Source organism: Cyprinodon tularosa, unplaced genomic scaffold (assembly GCF_016077235.1).
Source record: "Cyprinodon tularosa strain WSP-4 unplaced genomic scaffold, ASM1607723v1 ctg101, whole genome shotgun sequence".
Classification (NCBI taxonomy): Eukaryota; Metazoa; Chordata; class Actinopteri; order Cyprinodontiformes; family Cyprinodontidae; genus Cyprinodon; species Cyprinodon tularosa.
The window spans coordinates 49,972-71,840 of record NW_024037794.1 but is presented as its reverse complement, the minus strand read 5'-3'; the positions used below and the strand labels follow the sequence as shown (position 1 = coordinate 71,840).

The 21,869-nt window shown below is 34.8% G+C and overlaps 1 protein-coding gene across 3 annotated transcripts in view; it reads left to right on the top strand.

The window, feature by feature from the left end:
* cxxc5a (CXXC finger protein 5a) overlaps nucleotides 1-21,869 on the top strand; it is a 42,654-nt gene that overhangs the window by 6,771 nt on the left and 14,014 nt on the right. For all 3 annotated transcript variants that reach the window (XM_038276993.1, XM_038276979.1, XM_038276987.1), the window contains exon 2: nucleotides 12,910-13,920. In XM_038276993.1, the coding sequence (XP_038132921.1) occupies nucleotides 13,126-13,920 (795 nt within the window). In that variant the 5' untranslated portion in view covers nucleotides 12,910-13,125. The remainder of the gene's footprint in view (nucleotides 1-12,909; nucleotides 13,921-21,869) is intronic.

The following is a 21,869-nucleotide window of genomic DNA, read 5'->3' as shown; positions in this document are numbered from 1 at the left end:
CTCAGATTAAGGTTTTAGTTTCAGATTTTGCTAATGCAATCAAAATGAATTTTAAGACGTTTTACACATCTGTACAGCTAAAATGTAGGCAGTATTTTGTTTGCTAAAATATCAGATTAATATTGCCAACATTTTAAAAATTAAATTTATACAAAGTTATAAGCTCAATATTTGTTTTTGTTTTTTTAATAATACATTTTCTTAATTTTGTAAAACCAAAGTAAAAATCCCTTTTTTCCCCTATGAAACCTAATTTTATTAAGTATTAACAGACTTATTTTTGGATATCCATGTGGAAAAATAGCACCTTACGTTTTTAAACTAAAAATCCATTAATTTGTGATTCCTAGGGCAGAACATTGTGTTAATTGTGGGCAAAGCCTGAAGATGCTGTTGTTTCTCTCTACTGGAGACTTTTTATCTTAAAAGTCACAAGATTTATCAGTAATTACTTCTTAGGGGAGCAGGAAAGTTTCCAAAAAGTTACAAAATAAAACTACAAAGTTGGTCATTGTCAAGAGTAAGATAAAAAAAAAAAATGCTTATATCCAGAGGTATTTATTTGCATTTGAGTACATTTCAAGCAAATAAACAATACTTCTAGTAAAAACACAGACTGCATGAAGAGCTGAGGCTACTTTACAGACATCATATGACAAATTATAATGTTATATTATATTATATTATATTATATATATGTAAAAGCTTATGCTTCATCCTACTCCTTTTTGAAACATGATGCATGTTTGTGAAGCATTCAATGTAAACATTGTTAAATCATATCATGTTTCATAATAAATAAATGTAATGAAAATTTTAATAGATGACCAAAATATGGGATATACTATATTTATGTCCAAGAAAATAAAAGGTATCTCTCCTGTTTCTTTATGTCACTAACCATTTGCTGGCTGTAGTTTCACATGAACAAAACAGTTATTAGAGTCTTATCAGCTGTGTGATTGAGCAGTGCATACAGTTTTCCTATATTTAGATTTAACCTCAGGCCTATTAGGTCAAAGAAGCTGAGCTGTGAAATTCATGGAAATGAATTAATTTAAATAAACCCACATAACTTGTCGACAGAGGAATTGGTGTCTGTCTTTGTGAAGGGATGGGTTGGGGGTCAATGACAAATCTGTCAGTAGCACACAGCCAAACAGCAAATTCTGTCATATTGCATATATTGCATATGTATCACGAGGGGGGGAGATTAACAGAGGGCAGGCTTTTACTTATAGTATGTTGCATGCAGTTGTTTTTATATTTAGACATGATTTTTATATTTCAATGTTTTTTTTTTCTCTATATATTTATCTTTTATTGTCTTACTGTTCTTAGCTGTGACTGCGGTGTTTATATCATTGAGCAGCTGAAGAACTAAATTTAGCTTTGGGATGGTTAAAGTATATCTGTCTATACAAAACAAAATAAAAATACTTATGGGTGAAAGTTATTTTTTTTTTCTTTTTGTTCTGCATTAACTTTTCATTTAAAAAATGAAAAATGTTAAAAACAGAAACATTGACAGTTAACATCATATACAGCTCAATTAACAACAACAGAACACATTGTGTGTTTACTCCAGAAGGGTCCTTTGGTCCGCCAGTTTTGTTTGGACATAAAGCAGAAATTATTTTCATAAATTAGATAAGTTTGCTTTCGCATTACATTTTTTATTAGTTGATTCAAGTCCAGTATGCTACATTTTTTCTGTATTTGTTATGCTGTTATTACAGCTGCAAAATAAAAATCTCTCTATCAAGCACAACTCATATAACACAGGTTTGAAGCATTCTATTGATGAATTTGGAATAATGTTGACCAACGAGTGCTCCACTGCACCCCACAGTTTTCAGGCAGCAGTATTGTTCAGCAAAATATGGTGGACCAGGTATGACTTTTAATGTTACCTGTGTTGACTCAATAAGTCCCAAATACACGCGATGTTGCTGTCAGGTTCAAGGCCAGATTCATTCTCACCAGAAGTAGGCTCTGACTCCATCTTTGCCATGTCAGCCAGTCCAAACATTTGGCATGCCAAGGAAGTCTAATCTTCCTCAGCAAGACAGAGCTTCTGCATAACGTATAAATGAGACCAAATAATATGAATACAAAGTAATTACTGCAACATTGGTATAAATACTGCTTTAGTGACACATAAATGATATAAGTAGTATTTCTATGTTGTACATATTTTTATTTTTTTTGAAGCCATTTCCATAGACAAACATGTCTTTAAGAGCTGTTAAAACTCAAGACAAAAAGCAATAGTTTGAGTTGATTTTGACATGTAATGATAATATAAATGTTAAAGTCATTGGATACAGCTTGGAAATGTATTTGCCTAAATAAATGGTTTGTTGACAATTAAAATTAAATTAAAACATCCTGATTGTCAAATTAGCTTTCTTCAATATGTGAGGAAACACTGTTAAATTGTGACACAAGCTTAAAACATATAGTAGCATGAGGTTAAAACCGTCAACGTTTGTTCTGCTGTTTTAATTGCATTTAAAGAACAGCTCACTAATTATTTTTGCAGATGCGTTGATTATCAAAATGAAAGCACTTTATCTCTTCAGTTTTCTTCTAAAATATCTGATCATTCTGAAAAATGTCCAAATATATATTAGTCTTTTTCTATGTGCACTCATTCGGTTTTACATGTTCTGACAGAAGGATTCCAGAAAATTGGGAACAGCTTATTTTTCACTTTGGAAGTTAACGTAGAGAAATGTAAGCAATGTCATTGAAAATTATCCATTGTTCTATCAAACTTTGCACAATCTTTATTTTATATGTCAATACATTAGACGAGGATGCCACAGGAGCTGAACTACAACAGTAATCTGGTTTTAAAATGACAGCTGAAGTTTTGGAGATGGTTTCCACAAGAATATGAGGCTTCTCTGTAAATGATGCGCTGAGGGAAGCTGAGATGGCCAGGGTGCTGTAGGTAGAGGAGGGTGATTAACCAGAGACTATATGCAATGCTCAAGGTTTATTATGATGGGAAAAGTGTGACTGTTAAGGCACACTGCACAGGAGAATGAGGGAAAGGGTAATACAATGTAGATGGACTTCCTGGTGCTTCTTACTCAATGTTTTAACACAGAAACATAACTGTTTACCTGCATCCAAGATAAAAAAAAAAAAAAAAAAAAAAAAAAAAAACACTTCTTTTCGGCAATTTGAGGTTTAAGCCTGCATTCTTTCACATTTTAATTTTTGACATCTAATAAGCACGTTTTCACGTTAGCTATAAGGATCAGAGTCTTTTAAAATGTACCCTTTGCCAATATCAAGTAATATTAATACACAACATTAATTAACAAAGGTTATGTTAAATATATATAGTTCAAAGGTCAGAGATTTGAATTCTAAATAACATATTTCTTCTGTTCTGCATTTCATGCATTAATATTGGGATTTTTTTTTGGTAAGGATTTTTCAGACAGTAGTGGTAGTCTTAAAATATAGATTTAGCATGAATTTCACACATTTATGAAGAAACACTTTACCTAAAAGGCTGAAAGCTGAACTATTCGTTCCTAAAGGTTTGCGCAGTTCAAGATGTTCAGATTCGGTCCTCAAAAAAATCTTAACCTGCTGCTGTTGAGTTTTGATGAGGCATAGTGTTTTATGGTGTTAGGATGAATATGACTTAGATTTAATAAAAAAAACAAAAACAAAAAAAAACATTCATGACAAAAAATGTTTGAATACAAGCTTGGATCTCAAAATAATTCATTAAGCAGGTACACCTGCATCAGTACCCTTTATAAGGGTGCTGATGTTTAAGGTCTTTATATGAAGTTTTATTTTACTTTTTAAAAGTCATATTAGCAAATATATACTAGTACAGCTACAATTTATCATTTAGACAAAGTAAAAAAATTTTTTTTCTGCTTTAGAAAATCAGTGCTTTGCTTGTTTTAAATATTCCTCAACTGCTTCCAGCAGGTCTCTGCACATCATAAAATTTATTAAATTGCTGTTAAGCTACTCTTGAGAAAAGCATACAGGTTATATAATATAGGCAGTTCTGTGTTAACATTATTGTGCAAGGTGAAAAAGTCTTTATGAAATCCCAGAGATTAAATTCAAGACCTAAAATTCCTAAAGGTTAACACTTCGGTCTCCCCACTGTGGAAAAAATAAATATTTTTCACCATCAAAACATTCATACTCCTACTAGATTTATTTTTAAAGTGAAATTTGAACAGTTTGGAGCAGACTTGTCCTGAAGGAGTTAAAGATTGTGGTAATGGTAAGAACTCTTCCAACTTTAAAGAATAATACCGCAATTATTTGGGAGAACATTCAAAAGCTGGTGAGAAATTGTATGGATGATTTAATATGTTCATTGTGGTTCAAGAATGAATTAAAACAATTTTAAAACAAGGGTATTCTAATATGTTTCTTTCTTTACACCTTAGGTAAATAGATAAATTGTTTAAGAATAGGTGTTTATTTTACATACTTTTATTGTTTTTAAATATGTTTGTCTGATTTATTTATGGAAACAAACATCTTTGCTTGATTGAAATAATTTTAGATTTCAGATTAAGATTTTAAATTTAGATAAATATATTATAATGAAAGCTAATTTACAAGAAAACAGCGATGATGAAAGGCCATTCAGTTGACTTAACGCCAACAGTTATTAAAAGTCTGTGGTGGGACCCTGATATCATTTATTTTTAAAATGCCTCCCAATTTTAAAACCTTACACTGGATTCTTTGAAACTATTTCATTCTTTTTTCTTTTTCTGGACCTATCTGACCATTAGGATCTTGAAAATGATATTTTGTGCCAGCTTTAGACATGTTTTGCAGTGAGGCTGCATTAAGAGACAGTGTAATGACAATAAAAGCTGGAAAAAAAAAGAAATCAGAATTCTGCCAAACATTTGCAATAAATAAGCAGAGAAACAGTTTTATTTAATTCACATGCACATAAACTGCTTTTCCTGATTATTCTGAATGCACATTTAGCTTCCCCTACTTCCATGTGGACATTTTTCTGCCTGTTCATGTCAACATTCGTCCCTTTTAGGATAGGATCTATAGAAATGGTAAAGAGTAGATCTCTGATTGGCTGCTGAAATATGGCCGCTGTCCTGAAGCGGTTGTCTAACCTACTTAGCTAAGCAAAAACTGCAGATGATGCCTTCACACTATGCTGCATATTTCTGTTTAAATTGACTGTCGTACTTACTGTATTTATGTCAGTCAATGAAATTCCACATAATGTTCCCTATAATATTTGGTGCAGGTGTTCACCCAGCCATGGAGGTTAACTGGGATTTGGTCTGGGCTTTTGTACGATAAGGCTGCACCACATCACTATAGTTACGCCGCTTCACCAGCAGAAACGTGGCGAAAGACAAAAAAAAAAATCAGCAAAGCTGCTCTTTTATTAGAAGTTTTAGATAATGTACATTTTATTGAGCAACGTTGTACATGCCTAAACATGCCTCTGGCAGAACTGAATAGACAAAAGGATTTATAAACACACATATAAATAGGTCGATAGATGGATATATTTATAGATGTATTGTATGACTTTCATGTCTGTGGTACTGAAACAAGAGTCAAATGTTCAAAATTTGCAGGGAGAGTAGTTTATGTAGGTTTGGATTAAATAAAACTGTTTGTAGAAGCTACACTGCATGTGTTTGGTGACAGTGTAGTTACCCAAAGAACAGTTGCAAGCTGGATTTTATTTTTTCTATCAAAAGAGTCTTTTTCAGCCAAAGATTTGTTTCTCTATCTAATGTTCAAGAAAAAACACAGTCATCTTTACACACATTTACTTATGTCTTTATGATTTTAAATGCATGCCAAAACTATTTGCCTTAATACTAGAGATGCACCAATAAGGCTTTTACTGGCGACAATGATTTTAATGCTCTTCACCTATAATGATCTATTTTAGACCTGAAAAATATGACTGTCCTTTTTTTTTTTTTTTTTTTTTTTTTGCTTAAAGTGACTTGGGGAAAAAAAATGATTATTCACTATTTTATCTACAGATGGAGCTGATTAAGAGGAATCTGCCAAATGTGACTTATGTAACTTTTGCATCTCCACTTACTACCTGCTGACTCAACAGTTTTTTTTTTTTTTTCTGCAAACCTTCCCAGTTATTCATTCAAAACTTCAATGTCTTTGATTTACATGTAAACTGAAATGCAGCAAAAACAGAATTGGATTTAATGTGTACAGTTCAAAGACATTCAGGAGGAGATAGCAACTTGAATTTTTCAGTCTGACTCAAGACACATTTAAGTCATAAAAAAGACCGTCGCTCCAGGACTAGAGACTCATTAACACTTTATTTATACCAGATCCAACCAGGAATAAAACAAGTGAGTGTAGAAGCTACAGACTGCAACTCTGATACTTTAAAAATTCATCTCTAAAAGGAAGATGTTGAGTTTGTGGCCTGATGCTAGTTGGGCTATTAATGGTTTATAACAATCTGTTCATTTTTGCTGTAACTTCATAAAAGTGACCACACAGATGTGTTTCTAGCTTCATGGTGCAATATATGACTTAGGAGTCTTTAAGAACAAAAATACACTTAAAATATCAAAATCTTATTGTCTTACTGATAAGTCAGGTACTTTTACATACTTTAAATGAAAATGCTTCCTGTCCTGTTATTTCATAAATGTACTCAATATTTAATGTTGCCTTGATCATTGTATTTCAATTTATAGCATAACTGAACATGATTTGTCTTTAAACTTAACGTAAAAGGATCTAAAACATGCTTTTCTGATGACTCATAATGACGGGAACAGAATCCTCTAGATGAAGTCCAGGAGGAGACAATGTGAACACATGGGTGAACAGATGTTAACTCCATCATTGCACAATTAAAAAAAGAAAACATTGCTTCCCCAAGAAATTCAATATTAATAGGTGTTATTGTCATTTATTTATTATTTAACAGAAGTGTAAGTTCATATATATGCTTAATATTATGCTTTTTTAAATGCCAAGAAATAATTTAAAGAGCACAGCTTCATTTTTAGCATAAATTTCCCGCCTCTGATGACAGACAAACTAAAATGACACCAGAGTTGTGCACATGCATGAGAGGAGAAAAAGCACCACATTCTGCTACTCTAATTTCATATTGGGTAAGAAAGTTATCAATGTAAGTTCTTTTAAATGGAGCGTTTTACCTTTTTAGCAAACAGGAGCCTTCCAGATCTGGTCTCACTCATTGTTAAAAGATTCCACAGTATTCACTGTCGTCTTATTCCGTCTCCATTCGGACTCAAGTAGACAAAACTTTTATTTACTAACTCTTTTGTGGAGTTTGTCATGGTGTTTTAGGTGCACTTGGGGCTGGTCTTTTGTCGTCCGTCTTCACAAACCGTAGTCCCTGTTCTCTTGCTCAGTGGATCTTATGTGGATCTTAGTGGATCTCACAGAGAATTTGACCCAAATTGCTCTCTCATGAACGTACTAATTATGCCTGGGCATCAATACCTAGAAAAATCTTTCATACTTGATATCATTTTTGATATAAATAAAATGATCTTATCCCTGCTGGTGTTGCGAGGGGTGCTGGTGATTATCTCCAGCTGTCAATTGGTGAAAGGTGGGGTGCATCCAAGACAGGTCGCCATTCTATCGCAGGGCAACGCAGAGACACACGACCATTTACGCACACACTCACACCTAAGGATAATTTAGAGAAGCCAATTAACCCCACAGTCATGCTTTTTTGGACTGTAGGAGGAATCTGGAGTACCCGGAGAGAACCCATGCATGAACAGGGAGAACTCCATGCAGAAAGACATGTAGAAAGAAGGAACCTGCTTGCTGCATTTTTAATACCATGGGATTTAAATTAATTAAAAATATTTTTATTAACATGAAAAACAAATATATAATCTTATCATTGAACAATTTTTCTTAACAGAATCACAGATGATCACAACAATATTTCCTATTTTTTGAAGGTTATTTGAGGTATTATTATGTTTAGGTGCAAAAATTCTATAATGAATAACAAAAATATGCCAACAAAACTTGTCTTGCAAATTAAAACCATGCCAAATTAGTATTGTATCCGAATATATCGTTAGAGTATTGATGCTTTTCAGAATATCAATATTTTGGACTCTCCAAGAGGCAACTGTAAATATAGGAAAGCTCATTTTACATTTTGGGCGATTGTATAGGAAAGCAAACAAATATTATTTACCTGTTAAATTTACCCAATGTACCTTTGAAACAGCTTGTATCAGTTAAAATATTTACAGATAATAGATGTTACACAGTCATATATTATTAATACTATAGACCATTCCTGACCTTTAGCATTGCATTGCTTTAAGAGCTGACTAAATGCAATGCATTTAATGATATCCATAGAGGCCTGAGACTCATATGGAGACATGATGCAAACTCCTCTTCATGCAGCACCCAACCATCAAACACGGCCTTAGTTCTAGGGTTGAATAAACTGATGTTTTTACTTAAAAGGTAAAAAGGTATTAGCTGCATTATTATTTTCTTGTTGTATATTTATTTTATTAGACCTTTACTTAAACAGTTAGATGTTGATTGAAGACATAGTTAAGCACCGTTTTAGTAAGATCATAATATGTTCTACAGATTATATAAAAGATGAAATCAACTTATTCAGCACAATTTACTCACCTCTGAAGACACATTATTTGAGCTCCAGCACTATATAACCCCAAACTACATAACTTCTATGTATTGCTCTGATTTCCAGTGCATAGATCTTGGTAATAATGGGATGCTGTTAGGAAACCAGACCCAGGTCAGTTCAGCAGTGGGGTAAACTGAAACTATGGGGTTGAAGGGCTGCAGAGCTGGCTCTGGTTCTTTGGCGCCGCGTCCCCCTGAGCTGGGGAAAATGTGGGGGCTGTGCTTTAGCCTTTGAAGCTTTACCTCCCACTAATTCTGGCCTTCCAATTTCCACACACTACACAGAACCCCCCCTCCATTTTCCACCCTTCTCTTTGCCTTTGTTTCCCTTATAAGGATTCGCCCGGCCATTTCCTCTGCGTTTCTGTGGGAGGTGGTACGCTTGTTTGTGAACATGGACAGGTTGAAAAATACCAGCCTCATATAAAAATGTATTTACTTGATTCGGACTGTGCAACAGATTTGTTTAATTGAAATATAAAATGAACCATATACGAATGACACTTTTAATATGTTAAACAGATAAAGTTATCTTAATATGCTTTGTTTTTATTTTTTTCTATTTCTGTTTATTTAAAAGAAATGTTCAGTTAATAACATTTGATGGTTTCATGGATAAATATGAAATCATAGATGACAAAGTTTTTCTTGTAGGCAAAAGCTAATTTGACAGAAATGCCATCTGTTATGTTCCTTACCAGTTCAACGTACAGTGCATGGAAACAGATGGAGAGGTGACCATTTCCACACACCTACAAGGAATAGAGAAAAAAGTATGTAAGTGTATAGTGGAAAGGGTTCCCGCAAAGCCTTGAAGAGTCTAGTTTTTTTTGCTTTTTACCATAGGAAATCTATGTAATTGTTTTGATGATAAATTAACTAAAAGATATAATAAAAATCTGAATCTGAATTTTTCGATCGACTTTCAGCCTGATCGTGCGTCCTGCATCTGATAGTATATAGGGGGTTACGAGGTGCCATCAGCCTCTCACGACAACCTCCTGATCATGAATCGTAAGATTGGGAGAAAATCAAACATGTTTGAAATTCAGTCGGCCGTTGTGGGCAAATGGCTCAGTGCGCATGCACAAACATGATTCTTCTTCTTCCTCTCAGATGTAAACACAGAAGCATGGCAGGGTTGCAACAAGTGAAATGGAGTTCTTTCTGGAAATTGACAGACTGTAGTACAGTAGCCACGTTTGCTCAGCCATGTCTTCGTCCAAATACCTTAGGGCTTTCAGCACAAAATTGCAAATTGCCAAGGCAGCACGTTTCACTCTAGTGAGCGTCATTTCATCTTCTACTCGTTTGGCTGCCAGATAGACGAGTCCGAGTAGCGCCATCTCACTGCGGAGCTGAGTCTGACTTGGTTTTTAGACGTACAGTGTAAGCAGGTAGATCGCATCAGAGCGTCGGGTCGCACAGTGTGAGAACACGGATCATGAGCTGTGAACTTTTAAACCCTGCAGTTTTGTCGTACAGTGTGAGCTGTAGCTGCGTGCAAAGGTTAAAAAAATATCGCACAGTGTTTTTCCCAGCTTAAAGTCATTGTAAAAACTTCAAAAGCTATTTCCCTGAGTTCTTTGGTAACAAATCCTTTATATCTTCTAAATAGACCTGCGGTTGCATTCATAAACAATCTTTTTTTTTTTTTTTTGCTTTTAATAAAAAAATGTTTAATATAATTTATAACTTAACAGTTAAAATAATTTAAAATTTGGCTGATACAAGTTCGGAAGTTAAACTCACACTTACATTATTTTTTAATGTATAGAATATATGGATAGTAACAAAAACAAAGTAGTAAAACAAAACTCAAATATCCGGATAATATGAAATACTTTAAACTTTAGAACATTTGAGTCTGAAAAAAGATTTTGTCTCTGAAAAAATGTATAAACCTTAAGTGAGAAAAAATAACAAAAGAGAATAGTTTGGACCCAGATTCAGGTGCTGCCAGAATTTCCAGCAAGATATAAAAAAAAATATCAATTTCTGGACCGTATTGTGAGAATTATTTTGCTTGTGATAGAAAGTCATTTATTAAGGAAATGATTGTCCTCACTGCAAATTAATTCATTAGATTTTATTATATTGAAATAGCAGGAACTCGGCTCCCCACCTTGTAATTTCCTTGCTATCCAATCAGAGAAGCTGCAGGGGAGCAGATGTTTCTTAATCAGACAGGAGTTCATAAGGTTTGATTAATGAATTGATTCATAAAAAAAAAACAAAAAAGAGGTGTTATGAGAGCTGTTGTTCATATAAGCAACATTTTTATCAAATACCTTTGGTTTGATAAGATTTTAAATGGTCTCAGTGAAACTCTTCCACAGGTAACTCTTTTCTCTGTCACCCTTATTGTTTAGGTTTTTGCCTTTTAAATTAATCAATAATTAGGAATAACTGCATGAAATCTGCATTTTAAATGTTTCATTCTATATCCTGCTTTGCAAAATCTGGTAACACGCAAGTATATATTACGTAAAATCTGTATTTTGTATTTGGAACACTGGTTTATCAAGTTCATTGCTTTTGTGTCTCAACTTGTAGGTATTTAAATATTTAAAACGTGTAGTCAGTTTAAATTACCACATAAAACTAAATGTAAGAATATGAAATTGTTTACTGTTGAACCAAATGGATTCGCTGTATCTGAAGCCTAATTTAGCTTTTTAGTCATTTGCTGTAAAATCTGTAGTGTTTTTAGTTATTTCACACCTTTTGATCATGTTGCTTCTCAGCCATACAGAACAGCTTTTAAATCCAAATGCTCTAAAGTGTTTTAAACCGCTTACTCTGTATCAAATGGCAGAGGGCAAACTTAATATACACTAAATGCAATTGCATGATAAAAGCAAGGGAAACCCCAAAGCAGAGCTGAAACTGAGTTAACGGGGAATGCTTAAATATTCCTGGGGGGCACAAATATGCTCAATTGGGCATTACAGGAAAAAAGAAAAGCTTGGAGCTACACTGATCTGTGATTTTCCATAATCATGTATTCTAAAGTTGCAGTAGCAGTTTTTTTTAACTGGCTTTTGTATCTTATATTAGTAATTATCATGGCTATAACTAAATTATTATTCTAATTTCTATAGGTAATATATATATATATATATATATATATATATATATATATATATATATATATATATATATATATATATATATATATATATATATATATATATATATATATATATATATATATATATATATATTATTTTTTTTTTTTGCCTTATTCTTTTCAGTTCTGGCATGGTCCATATTAGATATTAAAACCCGAAACACAGCAGTTTTAGTCTGCTCAACCAGCCTTCTGGTTTTCTTCTGAGAGTCATGCTCTCTCTCTCTGACTCTCTGGTGAGAATGACATATTTCTATGTGTCATACAAAACTGATTTTCTTTATATAGCTTCTTACATCTCTGTGTTCCTTTTCCTACATTTTAAATGCATCGCTAAGTGCTGCACGGCCGCAAAGCTGACAGTCAATAATTCTAGGCACTGGCCACTTTCTCTGTGAATCTATAAAGCAAAGTTCTTACACAGTTATTGATTTAATTATTGATGATTTTTTTTTAATTTTCAGTCTGAAGGAGAAAAAAAAATTACTTGAGAATTAAAAAAAAATTTAGCTTTCAGACTCGTTAACCTTATTACTTAAGTATAGGATAAGAATTGGTTTATCTATACAATTTAAGTAACTACTATTATTATTATTTTTTATAACAATATTTTCAGTTTTGATCATTTAATTTTTTTGAGTAACTAGAAAAAAAAAAGAAAAATCAAAAAGGGTAAGTATACCTGCAAGTATGTTTAATGATGTATGACTGATGACAAACACCATTATGAAGGATCTGCATTCAACCCATGGTAATCTTGTCTAGATTTTTCTATTTATTATAGATTTCACCTGATCTCAATTCCCAATGTTGTCAGAAAATGTTGAAATGGCCCATTACCTCATTGGTGAATTGTCAGCCTAGGCACAGATGATAAAATATACTTTCATTCGTCTTCGTTCTTTATTGTTTTAGGATTTGATGGACTTCCAGCCGTCCATCAAATCCTCCAAAGATTTAAAATAATCCAGGAAATAAAATCTGGAAAATCAAAAGAACCATCTTAAAAGCTTTTGAACAAAAGTTGATGGGATTATTAATGTAATGCTTTTTTTTCTCTCTCTGCAAAGTTTCCTGAAGGCCAATGTAAGGACGTGGATGAGGGCTGAGCTACTGAGGAGGAGGAAGGCTTTGATGCCTGTCTCTTGCTGACTGGCCGGTTGGTCCACTAACGTCAAGTCGCACTCCCACCGAGGCAAAAAACGGGCCCAGTTAAAAGTCCTTCATTGCTCACCCCTTTCCCCTCTCCACCCTCACCCCCAACCCAGGGACATACGCACTGGACCATGTCTAGTGGGCTGTCGGAGGGACCCCAGACAGAGGACCTGGAGCGCAGTAGCTGCAAACAGGACTCTCCTGTCATAGAGCGCAGAAATCGAAGCGGCATCATCAGTGAGCCTCTCAGCAAGAGCCTTAAGAACTCTCGCACCCTTTCTCAATATACAGCAGTCTCCTCTGCTGCCACCAATGGACACACGGACAATAGCTCCACGAAGAGCCACTTGGCCAAGCCTCAAGCACCCCCAGCTCCCCCAGCCACTGTTTCCACACTGACAGCAGCCAAGTTGGACAGAACCTTAGAACAGGTTCTGGAAGGACAGAATGGCCTGCTGCACTTTGCCCAGGCAGCAGCACTGCTAAAGCGAGCCGGTATGGAGCACATGCTCCTGCCTGGGGGCATGGGAGTGGGAGTTGGCGGAGGAGACTCAGGCTCGGGGACAAGCGACTTGGAGGGTACGTCTGTTGCGGATGCCGTAGGTGGTCCCGTGGACTTCCCATATGGAGTAGGGGGCGGCTTTCCCTTCAATCCTGGGCTTTTCATCATGACGCCGGCCGGAGTCTTTCTGGCGGACAGCGCACTTCACATGGCCGGTTTAACAGAATACCCGGCACAGAGCGAGCTTGCCTCTGCCATCAACTCCGGCAAAAAGAAGCGAAAACGCTGCGGCATGTGTCCGCCTTGCCGACGGCGGATAAACTGCGAGCAGTGCAGCAGCTGCCGGAACAGAAAAACAGGCCACCAGATCTGCAAGTTTCGCAAATGCGAGGAGCTGAAGAAGAAACCCTCTGCAGCACTGGAGGTAAGACAGTTGTGAAAATGTGCTATCACTTAGTGAGCTGAAAGGATTGCTTGAATTGTTTTCATTCACAGCTACAGAGACAATCTAGTTGTATGAATGACAGTCCTTGGCCTTCGAATAAGAAAGAAAAATTCAATCATGTTCAGATGATAAAAAAAATATAAGAAGGAATCTGAGGTAAAGAGGAAAACTACAACAGAATAATACAGTTTTGTAATGACCTTCCCCTTTAAGAGAGTTAGGTAAAGTGGGACTGTTTGGTGGACTGAAGGTTTCACAAGCATAGAGATGACAGGTGGTGGGGAGAGTGGAGGGTATGTTCAGTGTAAGCGAACACCATGGGGTCTCTTTAATCTGCCCACTATGACCACACAAGCACCATGCCTACGTATTGCAACCTGAACACTGATTCAACCTGCCACAACAGCATAACCATATTATTCAAAATGATCTACTGCACATTATAGTTCCCTCTAGCGGGATCATTTCAGTCTGACCCAATGTAACTCTTAGTTTGCTCGCTTTTGCAACACAAATCTGAATAAACTGGTTTACCAGTTTGTGTTATAAGATTGGCAGTAATTGTGGATATGTGTACAATATGTGTTTGTATGTCAGTATACATGTGTGGGTATGTTTGTGTATGACTGTGTGTATAATGAGGTCCATCTGGCTGCAGAGCTGTCATCTGGAGCACCAGGTGTCAGTGTGGCACACTGCACCCCCACCCTTTCTGCTTGCCACTGTCCTTCTCTCCTGTGACACTCCCGCTCATCTAAATGGCCCTCCATGCTTCCTGTCTGCTACCTCCATCACACTCTGTGGCCTAACTAACCCTGGCCATGGTGGCAGGCGTTTCATCTTAGAAGAAACAAACTTTTATGGATAATAGTGTCACTATACCATTGTGTAATAAATTGATAGACATGAAACAATGTGTGAACATAAACCAATAAAGAGACCGCTGGTCTAATTGACCAAACTAAATCTATGCCGCAAACAGCTAATGGCCTTGCTACGATCTCTTTCTGATGGTGATTGGGAGTGACAGCTTGGTCTTGTGTTTGCAGGCTGAAAGGTTAGTTATCCAGCCCTGATGTGCTGAGCATGGACCCTAATAATGAGAAGCTCTTGAACTGGTTAAATGTCTAAATAACAGATTATTTAAAATAATAGAGTTATATTCACAGGTCAGGAGATCTCTGTATAATAAAGTTTTAAAAATGCTTTGCCAACTTGTAATCTCTTCAAGTTCTTGTGTTAAAGTGAGTCTGGTGAAGTAAATCTAAACATTATGTGACATTTATAAAAGCTTGGTCCAATAGCCTTGAAATTATATTGATTCCATGTTGAGACACTTTAAAGTAAGATAGGAAAAAGTTCTTGAGTTGCCTTGTTCTGCTGATAGAGTCAACAGAATGCTAGTTGCCAGGACTCAGAGAACTCAGCATTTTTAAAATCATTTATGGCACTTTTGGGTGCATACAAGAAAAATGATATGTTAAAACATTTATTGATAACTTAATAAGATTTTTTAATCAGACTACACTAAGGTGAATAGATTTCTGCTATCTAATATGGGGATATTTCCAGTTTTAGATAAAAATATGTACATTTCATAAAAATAAAAAATCGGAAACAGGGACAGTGATGCTTTCATCCATTTTTACATATTTTTAATATGTTTAATATGTAATGCATAAACAAAAATAAAGTGTAAAATCCAGGAATGCGTCTCTTCTATTTCCTAAGACAAACAATATTAATCAGTCAATCGTGTTTATTAGTGCCATCTGGTCAGTCAGTCTTCTCTGCCCTCTTCCATTGTGAGCAACATAACATTGTGTTCAGGAACAGGCCAGTTTGCATCAAGTCTGTAGGAATTTCCCTCTTTTTTCATCCAAAAAATGAACATTTATATATATATATATTGAAAAACATATATTCTTTGTGCACTATCTATTGATTAATTTGATTAATCGTAGGGAATGGAAAAGGCGCATTCCTGGATTTTACACTTGATTTTTGTTATTTAAATATCGGTAATAATAAATATGTAAAAATGGATGAAAGCATCACTGTCCCAGTTTCCTATTTTAATTTAAGATTGGAGTTCAAAAATCTGGTCACCTTAGTCTAAATGCAACCTTTTAGTAACAAATGTATTCAGCATCTAAAATACTTTTGTTCTGATGTTTTTTATGAAGTTTCATATGCAACAGCAAAGCGTTTTTCACTTTACAGTTTCGGACAGGGAACGTGCAGAAACAGAAGACCATCTGATTGGTCGAGGATAAAACAGCTAGAACAACTGGGTTTAAAAATACTTAAAGACAAAATTATCATGGAATATACATTTCAAACTGACTTTTACAAAACATTTTTAAGCATTTTTACAGTTTTTAGTTAAGAAAAAGAAAAATAAGAAAGAAAGGCAAATGATTTAAAAAAAAAGTTTGTTTATTATTTGCATAGTTATGAATAAGAAATTAAAGCTACTGTATGACAGCAGACTATGCAGGTTTGCCTTCAGCGAAAATGCATAATAAATAAAGGCTAACATGAAGGCAAACATGCTAAATGGACTTCACCAACCATTTTGTTAATGTCACAGATGCAATTCTGGTTGCTGGTGATTAGTAGATTAGTTTTGCACATGTTAAGTTTGGACATATTTTTTATACATACAAACAGCTTTTATTTATCATTTTTATTCTTACCTATAATTTCTTTCTTTCAGATTTTTTCTAAAAACTCTATTTCCAACTAAATAAACAGAATGTATGTAATAATAATGCACGGGAATCAATTATTGACAATATTAAGAGAGTCAAATTACGGTAAAAAGTAATCTCTAGTGCATCTTAAGTAAAGTTAAAGATCTTTGCATGTAGTGATATTAGCTGAGGATATGATAAAATTGATGGATAGTTTTCTAGTATTTTGTGTAATTGGTGATTTTAAGTTTAAAAAGAGTGCACATGTGTCCTGTGGGTTCCTGCTGCCCCTGTAATGTAGTGGCGATCTGTACCCCGCCTATCGCCGGATGACAGCTGGGAGATGGAAGCTAGCTGACCTAATTTTTCTGTGCACAAACAGCTTCTGATTGTAGCTTTCACCAACTAAAGCATCCCCGGATGATACTCAGTCCATACAGGCTCATACAATGCAGTAAAGTAGGAATTGAACTTGCACTATCCTTATATCACAAATCATTGATTGATAGGTCCAGCTCTCATTATTTTACTTGTTTCCTGTAGACTGTTTCTATGACAGGCCATGAAGAACTATATTTTCTCCAACAGTTTGAGATAAAGAACCGCTTTTCAGCTAAAACTTACTGGAAAAATACTTTCCTAGCTGGATCCATCACAACATTTTCTGTCAAAACTATGCAGTGGTGTGTCTTTAATCCCAGGTAGCATGTTTTATATTCAAGTTTACAATCAGAATCTGTTGTTTCGAATGGAGATCTTGACAAAAAACAAAATCAGGCAATCCAAAGAATTGGACAGTCTTAGACATGCATTTTAGTCCTAGTAGAGTCCAACAAACAACAAAAAAGGGAAGAAAAAGTTTTGCTAGCTGAAGTACGTGGTTAATTGGACATTGATCAGTTGTTCAATTACTATTTATTTTCACACTCACTAAGGTGCGCACATTTATACACAGAAATCTGTAGATCAGTTGGGGTTAAGCACTTAGCTAAGAAAAGGAAGCTGGAATTGCAGCAACAACCTTCCCAGTATGATGCATTTTGACTTGCAGCAAAATGCATCATTTCATCAAGTAAGAAGTTAGGTACTCACTGACCAAAACAAAGTTATGAAACAGTAAAAGATTAGAGATGGACTGATACATCAGCTATGTTGATATTTTTGGAAGATATTCTTTTTTCTTCTTTTTTTTTCACCATTAGCCGATATGTGGATTTGTTTGCTGATTGATTAGTGCATTCAGAAGCCATGTGTTAAGATCACATAAGGCTTAGGGAAGGTTATCAGCTCCCTCCATTTGCTATCCATTGCCTTATCATTGTTATTTTTATCGTGTAAAGGGAAGAAGAAGCAACAATGCACTAAAGAATCGGACCCAAATAATCTGCAACGTGTTAAATTATCAGCATTAGCATTGATCTTGCAAAGAATAAAAAAATAAATAATTACTCAGTCTCTAAAAAGGATTAAATCAAATGGACGAAGCAGGGGAATCACATCCATTGACTTGGAGAGTCTCATCTCATTGGCTTGTTTTTTTAAGTGAATGTCACATAGGACCAAACAGTAAAAAACAAAGTGTTACTTCAACGCCTAGAGTTAAATTAAACTCTATTTCAGATAACATTTGGTTACACTCCAAATTACTGTTAAACTCTACTACTCTATAAACTTTTCAGAGTCAATTTTTTAGTTTAGTGTCAAAATCAAGACCTCATAGAGACTGACAGGCAATCGAAAATATAGAGTAAAAATTGCTTCTGTTTAGTGTAAAAATAGTTTCCCTCTAAGATTTGAATACCAATTTTTTTTACTGTGCAAGGGTAGATCGTTAGAGTATTGTTGTCAGGTCTGATAACCTGATCATTCTTTCATAAGGTGTTTCATGTTTTACCTCTATCAGTGCCAAAATTATTTTCTTGAAAAAATATTTATTTTCTTGATTGCATCCAACATCACTGTGACTACCATTTCTTAATTCTAATACAAACACAGAAAAATGTTACGTAAGTAACTGCTACTTCTTTGTAATGCGTTTTTCTTCAAATTAACCAGAAAAATGTTTTTAAATGCTAATGCTATGTTCAGACTGCACACTGCTGAAGCAGCAGGAGCAGCTGGTTTACATGCAAAGTCAATGGCTGACGTGCATCAGGGCGCATCTAAAGGTCCTGCAGCGAGTTTCGAGCAGCAGGAGAAGCACCTCAGGACCAATCAGAGAAGCTGATCTGGGAGCTCTATGATCACGCCTCAGAAACCGGTTTTTCATGCCTAAATTAACTAAAAACGTTGAAATCTGTTGATGTTTTGAGGTGGACATTCTCTCTTAAAATTTATTTAAACTACTTGTTACACATTGATAACAGCAAATATAGCAAAGCCACTCTCTGCCATTGAATAGCACGTTCTCAAGAGTCTTTGCTTCTGTCTGTACCTAGTGTCCGCACTGAAGCTGGAAAGACAGCTTTTCAGTACTCTGCCCCCACAGCATGGAACAATCTTCAGAAAGACTGGAAGTTGAAGGATTTGATTCCAATCGGACATTTTAAATGATTGCTCAAAGGTTTGGAAATGAGATCTATGGTTTGTAACTGTTTTTTGAATTTCTAATTATAGAAAGATGTACCGGTAATTGTAAACTGTAATGTAAATTGTAATGTAATCTTTTGCCGCTGTCTTGGCCAGGACTCCCTTGAAAAAGAGATTGTTAATCTCAATGGGACTTTTCCTGGTTAAGTAAAGGAATAAATAAATAAAAATAGCAGCAGAAACATCTGATGCATCTGGAGGAACTTGAGTGGATGCGCTTCAGGAGCTGCTCTTGTCGCTGCTCTTGTCGCTGCTCTTGACGCATGCTCTTGACGCATGTCTGACCTTAATGTGTTTGAGCATCAAAAAATGAATCTGCAGGTGCTTTTTTGCTGCTTCCAGCACTTGCTATCTGAACGTAGCATTAGAGGACCATCCCTTGCATTTTTAGGATGTGTATGCTGATCATAACTAATGCTGATTCTAGACAGGTCAGAGTCTATCAAGGCCTTAGATATTCAGTGGGTGTAGTTTATCTTTTATTTTTTTGTTGAGTTTTTACGGCAGTAGTGGCCTGTTTTTTATGGACAGTAGGCTGACAGGAAAAAGGGAATGAGAGACGTGGAGAGACATGCATGAAAGGACCACAGGCCGGATTTGAATCCGGGTCGCCCGCGTCAAGGACTTGTGCCTCTATTCCTGGAGTGGGTGTATCTCTAAGGATATTAAAACCTTTCCTTTTACCCTTAAATTTAAATACTACATACAAATAAATTTAAATGTCAACTTGTTTGACTTCAATCTAGATTAAACTTTTCACTGATTAGAAAAGAAACTAACTACAAGGAAATAATTAAATATTTCTGAATTTGTATTCTGGAAATACAAAATGAAAATTTCCTTAAGTAGAAAAAGACTTTTCACATTTAAAAATTGTTTTTTTTTCTCATCAAACTGACCTTTTATTACCTTGTTAGTCATAGTTCTCTAAAAATTAGTATGAATGACTCAGCATGCAGATATGGACAGGTTAATGTGAATACTTATTACTTCTCACCATTTCATTAAGTATGATGATCAACAGGATGTCTTGAACAGGATGGTTTGCTTTCTTGGTTTGTTTCCTTTTGAAAAGTAAGTTTAGAGAAATTAAACCACTTCATGCCGTATGATATTATAGTAATAAGAGCATATTCCTTCAACGACAAACTTAAAATTTCTTTATGGCGGATTAAAATACAGTTAAACTACACATGGTTTTACACAGACTGCTTTAAAACAGTTGTCTTTTTACCTTCAGCAAAAATGCATAATAAACTAAGAGAATATATAAATCTAAATACTGAATTTTTGCAACTATATTCTGATCTTTGATATATATTATTATTATATTCACGTCTAAGTCGGTTCCAAACCGGTAAATCTGCAGTAATACAGTATCTTTGATTTGTGATTCATAATTATACAGCTGTTAAACAGCCTTTTTTTTTAAAAGCATTTGCCTTTTCTTTCTTATTTTCTTTGACTTAACCTAAAACTGTAAAAATGTCTAATAAAGATGTTTGGAAAAGCCAGTTTTAAATGTATATTCCATTAACATTTTGTCTTAAAGTGCTTTTAAACCCCGTTGTTCTAGCTGTTATTCCTTGAGCCAAAGTTATATCGGGGCACAATTTAAAATCGCCAACTTGTAGAAGGTAGAAAGTAGAGCTTTGTGTTTTTTGGAAAAAAAAAACATGTTTTTTTTTTAACCGAAACAGCGATCCATATCAGATTATCCTCTGCATTAATCACAAGAAGCTTTACAAATATGCATTTTTGTAGACCAGGCCTGATTAAAGCAGGAAATTAAGCAGTTTTTATTGATATAAGTATTTTTATCTAAGAGAGTGCAGCTAACAAACAGGGTTTCATTGTTTTCGTGACCTCAAACGCTCTTGAAAACAAACTTGTGTTTAAGAACCACAGAAGTCTGAGAACCTCAGGAGCCTTTATCAAGATTTGGTTCTTAATCACAAGATGTGTTATTCTTTCAGAGGAGATAAAGCAGTAGCTAAAATTATATTTCCATATTTCTTTAAAAAATAAAATCTGAACCTATTTAGCCTCAACCTGCTATAAAATGTACAGTTCTTGTTTGGTATGTGAAGGGCACATGCTAAACAGAGTATTCAGCTAACTGGGATGCTCTCAGTGCTTGTAGTGTCATCTGTACTAGTGATGATCAATTCTGCTAAAAATCTAAATTTAAATTATTTTCAATTAACAAAACTTGCATCAATATATTTCTTTATTTCACTCAATATAATTTGATTCTAAAATTAAACGACATGAAAGCCTCAAAAACTACCAAGAAAGCTTAAAACAAAATCATGAACAAACTTCTAAACTCCAATATAACATTGTAGAAATTATTTAAAAGAAAAAGTCTCCCTCCTCATACTTCTTACCTCTTTCATTTTCTTTGTCATCACCTACTTTTTTTTTTCCAAGATCAACTGTTCAAGAAGACAAAAAAACACCTAAGCCTGAAAGACTATGTTCTCAAATCACTATAATAGATTAGCAAAACAACTCATAATGAAAATACAGACTAAAGGTCCCCAACTAATTCTCAAAAATCATTCTGTTGAAATATCTGTCTCTCTTATTCATACCTCCCTGCTCTAGTTATGCACTTCAAGCGATCAGAACAAGCAACAT